The sequence below is a fragment of the Cyprinodon variegatus genome, unplaced genomic scaffold (genome assembly GCF_000732505.1).
Source record: "Cyprinodon variegatus isolate N-32 unplaced genomic scaffold, C_variegatus-1.0 Scaffold338, whole genome shotgun sequence".
NCBI lineage: Eukaryota > Metazoa > Chordata > Actinopteri > Cyprinodontiformes > Cyprinodontidae > Cyprinodon > Cyprinodon variegatus.
Genome location: NW_015150791.1, coordinates 576086 through 586849, shown reverse-complemented (window position 1 = coordinate 586849; position 10764 = coordinate 576086). Strand labels below are relative to the sequence as shown.

Sequence of the window (10764 nt, the reverse complement as noted above, 5' to 3'; positions counted from 1 at the left end):
TATATTCATATTTATATACATATATTCAGGTTGTCTGATATAAAATTTTCTGTTTTTCAGAATTAAAAGCAAAACCAGAATAAATTAGTAAACTAGATATACAGCGATAAAACTTCTAAAATTTGTTTTTAAATAGATCAGTTATTGAAAAAAAAAACTAAAAGACATTTTGTTCTCAATAAACAAATTCGAAAAAACAATGAAACATGTAAGGATTTAAAGTCATAAGGATTTTAAGTTGGAACAAAAAACAACAACAATTATTCAAGAAATATTCATCAGGATAGAATACCTCTACAGGCCACAATAGGCAAAAATAAAACAAATAAATGCACTGATTAAAAGAGTTATCACTTGGATCACTAAATGCATCTTTAACTATAAGTAAAAAAAGGAAATTAGACCAACTTAAAAGAAAGAAATATTAAGCTCAGTATTAGGATCCAAAATTAAGGGTCTTGTTTTGGTGGAATTTGTTAAATAAATCATCAGTATTAGCCTCTCTTTTCCTGTACAAATAATAAATAAAGTATTATTCCCTTATATGGTGTATGCATGTTGTGACCACCCCATGAATAAAAAACACAGACGGGTCACTTGGATCCATTAACTCAGTGGTTATTATCTTATTTCCTAGAATGACCTGCCTCATTACAACAGCAGACGTTCTCTAATCGGCATCGCTCATGATGAGCACAGTGCCTCCTTGAATCAGACAGTGATTGGGTCACAGGTGCGATGCTTCGGTTAAAATCTTCATACATGTATTGTGAACGAGAGCTAAAAGGTAAATAGCTTTTTTTTCTGCTGTTAAGCTTCCTGGAACACTGTTTATTATCGGAAAGCCAACCGACTACCACCTGACGGGCCCGCTGCCACGGCTGCCTTCCTATGAGAGCGTACGGAAGAAGGACCGTCAAAGGCAGGTCCACAGCATGATAGCTCAACGCTTTGGCCTCAGAGGCTTCCATGAGGAGGTACAAAACTATGAAATCCACCAGTTCACCCCCAGTTAACAATCACTTTATTAAGCAGAAGGCTTGCAAATACCTTTTTGCGAGCAATTCTATGGCTCTAAACCATAGAAACCAGAAAATAAAGACTAACAATAAAACCGATCCTCAAGAAAAGGTGAACTCAGAGTTAAGTCACTATCACACACAACAGAAAAAATTATGATGAACCATTTTGCTCCAATAAATGGCATGGATAATTAAAATTAGTGGAACTAAATCAAAGACCATCGATTACTAACTGACACTCTAATCATCTCTGATGGGATCTTGTGTCTGTGCTCCTCTGTGTATAATGGTGGGTGTGAAATAGGAATTAAAGCATTAAAGGATTTTCCAAATGGCTGTCATCACCGTCGGGTCAGTCGGGTCAGTCAGGTCTTGTTAAAATCTTCATAATTTTGTATAAGCAGACTAACCCAGCACCATTTAATCTTCTATCAGTGGATCAGACTAGTGCCAGTGATTTAATGCTGGATATTTTCATTTACTACCCAAGTATGGCCCTTATCCATCCCTTCATACCCACAATATGGGATCACAAACACATCATTAACATCAAATCATTGCAGTCTGCTTTCTATATGGATATGGGCATATCCCCTTCATAGGATCAGATTATTATCTGGGTGAGGCAAACTGGAAGATTTGCTTTAGATATGTGCAAATCTGCAAGAATTGCCATCAAATTTGTATGCCAGAAATCTTAGGAAGGTTTCTTATGGACCTTGATGAATAGATGCAAGGATCGGTTCAGTCATTTCAGAAGGTAAGCCTAGCATTAGCATTGTGTATCTAATAAAGTGGCCAGTAATTAATTAATAATCTCTATTTGCTTTTTTTTAATGAGAAGATACCTCTTAATGCCTAAACTATTAGTCTAAACTAACTTTGCATCAAGTCCTTTGTAAAAATGAATCTTACAGTCAAAGATCAGCTCTTTGGGTTGGCAAACACAAATATGTTTTGTCTAACTTCATTTTAGCCACCACCAACGTATGAGGAAACGTTTTACTCCACCCTGCAAGCACCTCCGGCCAATGTTCCAGGTGTGGACATTCACCGGCCCACACATCCCTACGACGAGTCCCCACTCTCACGTGAAGAAACACTTGCCTCAGCTGCACACAATTCCATGTGCAGGTCTTCAAGTTTCAGGATCCTGTCTCCCTGATGGGTAAAACACCCCTGCAAGACATTTCCGCTCTTGAAGGCACCTCAATGACACAAGGGAAGATTTTCTGCAAAATTGGACACCTTTGAGTTAGAGAAGCTGATAAATCTGTTTCATCTCTGGGAATTTGCAGGATTATGACTCAAACTCAAGCTTTTCCACTCCTCCAACCTGAGAATGACACCCCAATGCACTTATTAGAATATACATATTTGGTTTCCTGTAGTTTCTGATTAAATATCCACATCTTCTGTGTTTCTTCTGAATCTAATGAATAAAAAAAACATTTTTTTTTTTTTACATATTCTTTAATTAAAGCCCTTTTTTTCATAGAGGTTGAAAATAATTTGTAACAGGTACCAACCAGTCAGTAGAAGGCTGCCAAAAACAGCAAACCTGTTAGATAAAATTGAGAAGCCACAAATCATATTGTCCCATTCACATCATTTATAACTTGGTAACAGAATGTGGTTTGGTCTCATGAAACCAAACCTGGACTTTTGGACCATGATTACAGACCTCAATGTTGATTAACAAACAAATGTCCAAAAATGGATGTAATCGTGGTAGAATCACGATCTGTTTGCATCAAAACATTCTAAATACTAGTCGGTTTTCACGCACAAAACAAGAAGAAGGGTTATATATCCCGGTAATATAGACAAATTAATATGAGATTACCATCATCATAGGAACGGCCAAGCTCCAGTCCTGAACTAAAACAGGATAAAAATCTGTGAGCTCATCTAAAGAGCATGCCGGTCCATAAAAATCTTAGCGATCTGATCAAACTTGATCACAGCGGAGAAAAATATGCCAAAAGTAAAAGAATTGCAGAAAAAGAAAAATGGTCTTCTAAAACCTGTTAAGTGATCTTTGAAATATATATATATTTTTAATAAATTGTATTTATTAATATTGCTGCTCAAATATTTTCAATATTCAGTCCTGTACTGAATCCCAACTGATTTTAGATGAATTTGCTTATTGCCTTCCCAAGTGGGTTCTGGTAGTTTGACACAAAGCCCACCTGCATGAGTGGATTTTCTCCAAACACTCCGGCTTCCTTCCACAGTCTAAAAAAATTACTGTTTATTAACTAATTAGCGTCTCTAACTTGCCTTTAAGTGTGACTGTTTGTGAACATGGTTGTATGTCTCTACACAGTAAGTTTTGCAGTGTTAAAGTAACACTTTAAGAGTGCATTTGGTCTCACTCTGAATTAGTTTTAAATTAGAACTCTACGTAGTGTATATCTTACTCCAGTTGTTGTTGTAATGACTCTAAAAGAGTCAATGTACTTTGACACTACATATTTAACTCTGTGGAATTTACTGTGTACCCTGTGACAGACTGGCAGTCTGTCCAATATGTACCCCGTCTTCTGCACATAGACCCCTGGAGACACTGTAGGCAGTAGCCCCACATCGGATCTTGATGGATTAATCAAATCTTACCTTTAGACTCTGCAATGTCTGGCACTTAAAACATCAAGTTCAACCAAGTGTTACCTGAACACATACAAAGTTAAATATAATTGTTTCCGATAAACATTTGGTCCCACTCCAAATCAGTTTAACTTTACTCTATAGCCAGTGTCAGATTTTCAGAGTTAATTTTACTCATATTAGTAAATCAAGAAGAACTCTCAGAAGCTGTCGGGTAATCGACACCATATAGAGTAAAAGTTACACGGCATGGCTGTAAACTTTTACACAGATTATAGTATAAATACTCCATGTAGAGTTAAATAGGTGAACTCTAAATTTTCAAAGGTGATGATAAATAAAGAGAGTTTGCTTCCATTTTAAAATGTCAGAATTAGCGTTGAGTTTGAAGCTTTATATAGGAGCCCAAAAACTTGTTTTGGCTTAGAAAACATGCAAATTGAACCAGAGGAATGAGTCCTCCCCCTTAGGAATGAGGAGTCGTTTTGGGTTCTTTGTTAGCCTGCAACACCCAATACTGGTCTGTGCCTCTAAAAGGGGGGTTGTTGGGGCAGAGAAGCGAAACATCTCCAAACTTGGAAACAAAGTCCAGTAGGTGTTTTTTTCTACTTTTTTGGAATAAATATGACCTGGATGACTGAGAATCTTCACCAGCATGCTAAATAAAGGCCTTTCTATGTTTTCTGTTGTAGATACTCCTTTAAGTATGAAAGGTGGGTTTCTAAATTAAACAACTTGTCCATTAGAAGATGTTAAGGTTTAAAACTCCAACTATTTTCGTGCCATAAACTCTGTCGATATTAGCTGGTGACCTGGTCTTTCTGTGCTGCAGGAGGGAAAGCCAGTCTGGTGAGGTGGTGTTTGCTGAAACTGTTAAGAGGGAAAGTGAGGAAGTTACTTTTTAACTGGGGTCAAACATTCACCACAGGAATGAAGGTACAGCCAGCCAGCTGCAATGGGATACATTCCAGCTTCTCACTTTCATAAATTAAAACCAAAACTTCCTATATATCTTTTTTTTCCTGTTTTAGGATAAGGAAAGGTAAAGCACTTCATAGTTAAAATGTTTGATTTTTTTTTTTTTTTTTTTTTAAGATAAGGTCTGAAAAATGTGCCATGTTTACTCAAGTGTCCTCACTGATTAGAAGCAAATTTTACTGCATTTAAAGCTGTGGGTTTTTAAGGACATGTCTGTACCAGCTTTCTACATACATCATTTGCAACTTCCTCTTTTTCCTAAGTACCGTAAGATTAGTCACACCGGATGGATATTGTCAGTAAAAAGCCGTTTTCAAGCTTTGCCACAGATCCTTCATTAGGTCCCTAATCACATACAAAAATATATTTACATAAATTATTTAGCAGGTTTACTACTTTTCCCCATTTCTAGCCAGTTGGTGGAACTGAGCTTTACAAGATATAAAGTGAGTTTAACAACTTAAGTTTGCTTTAACCTGAAGAATGTGGAACCTAATCATTTGTGTTTGTCTCCCCAAGCCAATAATGTTGACTTTTGTATTCGTAATAAAAACAGCCGAGGTTGTTTTACATGGCACTGTAAATGCAGATAAGCTAAATCACTAGAATCTTAAACTATTGAAAGCAATGAGCCTGAAAATCTAGAATAAATGGAGAGGCTCAGTTAACCAGAAAATCAGAGTAGGCTCCAATGTAGAAATATTTCTGACCTAAAATGACCCAAAAACAAATTTGACCCAACATGGGTGCTACTCCTCACATCAATCATTCCCTTCTGCTCCGGTATAGCATTCCACCTCCCTGCTTTACACCAAGTGTCACCAACACACTCCCTCTGCATACCACCGAGCTCACAGATAACTGCAGCTCTTTATCTCCAGTTCTCTGTGAAAAAAAAAAAACATTTGGAGAAACCGCCAGGTCAATGAGTCTTTACTGTTTTCAGCCAGTTTCTCTAGAAAGATTTGTTAAAAGTCAGAAAAAGTTTCAAAAACATGCTTAATAAGCCATATTTAAAAAAAACGGGATGTGACACCTACTGGCTAAAGTAGGTATTCACCTTTTCTAGCAACAATAAAAGTGTGGATTTTGCCCGCCACACTTTCACCAAACTTCACCCCTCTAGAGAAAGAGATGCATTTAAGACCAACTTAACAGATAACTCATCCTGGCTTGATTTGAAATGGAATTAAGTAGATTCTACATATTACCAGTCCTTTCATGGTCGAAATTCTCTTTACATGGGGAAAAAAACAAAAAACAAACCACTATTGCAATATATTTGTTTATTGTGCAGCTACTCGTTTAAAAAAAGGGATTGTGCGACACCTGGTGGTTAAATGAGGGAATGACTAGTTCCTCTCTTCTATACAAGTTTGCCTTAAAGGAAGAAAAAAAAAAAAAAACAACTTGATTTTTTACTCCAAATAGGACCAAATGCAGCGACTCAAACATGCTCACCACAGTCACCCAAAAGAAAATCCACCCAAGGCCAAAGATTTTACATATAATATTTTATTACCGCAGATCCAAGGCTCATAAATGACCTTAACATGGAGAGAAATCTGGATTAAATGTCACATTCCTAATCTGTCTCATCTGCAATTATTCTGGAGCTGTAATAAATACGCTGCTGACAGAAAAAACTCTTTTTCAATAAGAATCAGCTCTGAATACAACAGTATGTGTGTAAAAGTTAGTTCTTCAGGGAGGTTTGTTCTTTCTGTTCAGTTCCAGAGGAAGTCAGAGCGGGACGGTCAGTATAACCAGAAACAGACAGCCAATCAGAGTCTATCCAGTCCATTGACTTCCTGTTATTGTTCTGTGAATGAGTCGTCACTGAGCTCCCACTCTTCAGACCAGGTCTACCAGTTTAAATTTCCCCTCCTGTTTCACTGGCAGCACGTTGATGAAGGTCTTGTAGAGCACGGCTCCTTTGGGCAGCTTGGTGATGACTCTGGTGACCTCAGCGGTTCGGGGAGGGGGGATGTAGACCTCTTTGGTGAACCTGACCAAGCCGTCCTCCAGTGCAAATAGGGTATTGTTGGTTCCCATGCCAACCTGCAAGACAGAGAGATTAGAAACCTCGTTACACTCCCTATGAAACAGTTTATATTTAATGGGAAAAAAAAGTTTGGTATTATAATTGCTCGTTTTAAACTCTAATGGTGCATTCACACCGGAAGCGGTGACAACGGCGAGTGGCGTGGATTCAAAAAGACTCCTTATATAAACCGCTTGAGAAGGGCGGTGAAGCGGCGAACTCCATGCGGTGACAACGTTCACTTCTTCCTCACCTCGCTGCTACTAGGTAGAGCTGAGGTGTTGTCAAACAGCAGCGCCGCATCTAGAGAGGAGTGGTGATCGCTGAAGTTGAAATAAGCTGAACGTTTCTTTGAAATCACGGTAGCCAATCAGGGACTGGTTGTAGGTGAAGCTTTTTCAATTAAAATGGAATACAGAGATAAACAATATTAATAAAGGTATAAATAAACAATGTGCTCAAGGGGTTTTTAGGTGTTTTTAAAAGCTGCTTTACTTTAGTCTTTGAAGGACTGTTAATTGTCCTTACTTCCTCACTGCCCAGCATTGGTGCTTTTTGAGGGGTTAGATTGACAAGGAAGTCACGAATCAGACAAAATCAGAGCTACGTTGGGATAAAACCAAACTGGACTCTTTGTTTCAGAGCTTTTCGGGCTTATAAAAAAAGAATGATCGTCTCCCAAGGTGATTCAAAACTTGTTCATAGAAAACAATTTAGCATTAGTCCATGATGTTAAGTATCACCTGTGCTTTTATTATGAAATGTCAACAAACATTGAGACCTTGACAGGAAATGACACAGATTTGCCAAGGGTAACAGTAGGTCCAAAGAAGGGGGTTTGGGAGGCTGGTGATCATTACAGCCTGTTGTTAAAGATGGGCTTTGTGTCTGCACCTTGAAGCTCTCTCTCTCTGGTTCTTTTTCCTGAAAAGAACTCGGCACAAACTCTTATCCTACTAACTTATATGTATTATATAACCAGGAGACATGACAACACTCAGATCGGAGAAATTGCTTCGAGTTTACAGAAGGCAGCTGCTCACCTCTGGGCTCACTTCTCAGGAAGTTGCTCCGATTAACAGTTAAAAAGGCATTTTATACATCTCCAGTCTAACATATTTTACATTATACACATTAGCAGATTAGACATCCATGGCTCCAGCCTTATCAAAATATTACATTTGTTCTTAGCTGAAGGACAATGAGATTCCATTCCCAAATCTTTGCCACATACAGAATGAAGATTATAACTGTATATCCGGACACAGAAACGTCCTAATTAGATAAACTATTGTGGAAAACATCAGTTCTGATATGCAGTAGGCAGCCAAGGTCTAATAAACTCACATCATCAATGATAATTATCCTAACACACTAAATAAGGATCAGGAACCAGTGAAGTGCTACCGACTACTACAGGGGTGCTCAAGTCCAGTATCAAGAGCTACTATCCAGCAACCTTTTGATGCACCCCATTTTTAACACACCTGAATCAAATGAGCGGCTCGTTACCACGCCTTTGCTGAGCTGAATGATGGGATTGAGCTTTTCGATTCAGGTGCATTAGAGAAGAGATGCATCTAAGAGTTACAGGAAAGTAGCTGTTAAGGACTGGACTTGGAGCATCCCATGTCTACTAGGATGGCGACATCATTGGTCCATATTAAAAATAATTATATTTTTTATGCAGTCCAGAGTGTAAACAATGAGCATCTGAAATGCAGAGCGGTGAACTACCTGCAGAGCTCCTGGAAATCCCTGTGTTTACTGGCTGCTGTGTGAACGCACCATAAGAACAGCATTTAAGGAATGCTAAAAACATTTAACACACATCAACAGATATTTAATTAAACCAAAACAGGACGGCTCTTTGTTTTCCTCTGAAACTGGTTTAGTATTAAACTTTCCTCCCTGCAAATAAAAACCTAAAAAGGGTAACTCACATGTGCTCCGGGGTGATACCTCATCTTCCTCTGTGTTGCAAGGATGTTCCCAGCATGGACAAACTCACCTTATGAGCAAAAGAGGAAAATATTTAGCACAAAGTAGAGGGGGTGCATTTCAAAAGCAGCTTTCAGAACCTCAAGAGCTGCTGATAGTAAAAGTTGATAATAGCAAATATAAAATGTAAAACCAGCAGTGATATTCAGAGCATACGTGTGGAACAGTCAGATCCTGTGATTTATGCCATCAGGAAAATAAAACTACTGAGAAACACAGATGATGGAAACATTTGAAAACATGTCCATCTGATTACATTTGTTGTTTCTCATCATGACAGAATGTTGCATAGATGTGACTCAAAAATAAACAAAACTATTTATCCCTCATCAGAAACCAATAGACTCTAAAATCAAGGACCTTAGCAGGAACACTGCTCTCCCGAGGAATTAAGGCATGGCATATCTCTCTCACTCTCTCTCTCTCTCTCACACACACACACACACTTTTTATAAAAGTATTTTTTTTTTTAATAAAGCATTTTAAATGCCACGATAATGACATTTAATGAATTTTAATGCCAACTAAGGCCTTAATATAAAAGACAATATTTTAATGACTTAATGATTTTTAATGACCCGCAGAAACCCTGAATATACCTCCCTACCCCTGTTACAGTGTGCCAAGGACTTAAAAAAAACAAATACAATGTGCAAATATTGTACATTGCATTTGTACAATATGTATACTATTGCCCGTGTATACTGGAAACACGGGTAACTTGCAGGCTCACCTACAGAGGTACCACACTGTCAAGCTAGCAGCACCAAAGACGCCACAGCAACCTGTAGACCCGAAGCAAATGACCTCAGACAGCACCACTTTTATGGGTTTTTATCTACCTCGACCAGTGCCATCAGGATTACCGACTCACTGGTGCGTTTTATCTGCCTAGATTTGCGTCCTTACTGCTTGGATGAAAATAGAGGCTTATCGGTGCATGGTAAATACACTGGAGCCATTACCTCATCCCAGCCTCTCGCCAAGAAGTACGAAGAAGTCAAAGAACGTGTCAAAACTTCACTAAGTTCAGCTGCAAGAGTGGCCCTTACGTGCGATGGTTGGACGTCTCGAGCCACAGAATCATGTGACGATCACGTCATTTCATTACCAAGGTCTGGGAGCTAAAAGTGTTCGTTTTACAAACAAGAGCCATGAATGAGAGCCATACAGGAACAAACGGCGCTGGATTTGTGGGGCATAGCATCCAAAGACACAGATAATGCAGCTAACATGACCATTACAGCTGTGCTAACTGATACGTTACATTTCAATTGCTTAGCCCATACCCTTAACCTTTTTTTTTCTTCCTGATTACGACATCAGTGTAAAAAAATATAATATTTGGCTGATTTTGTTGATTGAATAACAGAATTAATTTGAAAGCAACAAATATCAATATTGGAGTCAAATCCAATAAAGCTGAGCTACATCGAGAATCGTATCGTGAGCTGTGTATCGAGAATCGTATCGTATCGGCTCATTCCAGATGATACCTAGCCCTGGCATCAAAACAGTATTAATACAGTTTGGTAACGCTTCATGACGCCTCATGAAGCCATCACTACTTATTCATTTACAAGTGAGTAAAATCAAGCATATCTGAAAAGGTTATGTTGACTTAAAATAAGATTATGAATCGAAAATAACTCATGTTTAGGTGTGTTTCGACTAAGTACAAAAATCTACATGTGGACGAAAAAGGAACCTTCAAAAGGGCCAAATCTTACCGTCCAATTTCTTAAAACCAAACCTCCGACCAGGGCTCTTCCCTCCGAGGTTTTTGCTGCTGCCTCCGGCCTTCTTAGAAGCAAACCTCAAAGAGTCCAGCAGACAGTTCTGACTGGAAACCAGCAGACCTGAAACTAGCAAAGCAGGGATGTTTCAGTGAGTTTTTATTAACTAATTTCACTGTCTGTGCAGCTAGCTAGCTAGCTAGCTAGTTAGTTAGGTCAGCTTCCAATAAGAAAGCCTGCTATAACGGTCACCTTTACACCACACCAGACACGCATTTTTATTTTAAATTAAGCCCTTTTCCTACCTGCTCTGGACTTGAGCATCAAGGACGCCAGCGCCGCCATTTTGAACGTCACCAATACGCAATAT

General features: G+C 38.5%; 1 protein-coding gene across 1 annotated transcript; it reads right to left on the bottom strand.

Annotated features, from left to right (window-relative positions):
• Positions 1–6334: 6334 nt before the first annotated feature.
• mrpl27 (mitochondrial ribosomal protein L27) lies at positions 6335–10764 on the bottom strand. Its single transcript, XM_015385415.1, has 4 exons — positions 10700–10764; positions 10389–10517; positions 8601–8668; positions 6335–6674 (listed from the first exon to the last, which is right to left on the bottom strand). The coding sequence occupies exons 1-4, from the start codon at positions 10737–10739 to the stop codon at positions 6468–6470; spliced, it is 444 nt and encodes a 147-aa protein (XP_015240901.1). The 5' UTR covers positions 10740–10764; the 3' UTR covers positions 6335–6467.

Excerpts from the sequence above, each read along its gene's own strand:
- mrpl27 (XM_015385415.1), bottom strand. The coding sequence starts at position 10,739 with ATGGCGGCGCTGGCGTCCTTGATGCTCAAGTCCAGAGCAG. Across the intron at positions 8,669-10,388 it reads TGGTTTTAAGAAATTGGACG|GTGAGTTTGTCCATGCTGGG; the intron begins GTAAGATTTGGC and ends TTTGCTCATAAG. Across the intron at positions 6,675-8,600 it reads GGTATCACCCCGGAGCACAT|GTTGGCATGGGAACCAACAA; the intron begins GTGAGTTACCCT and ends TCTGTCTTGCAG.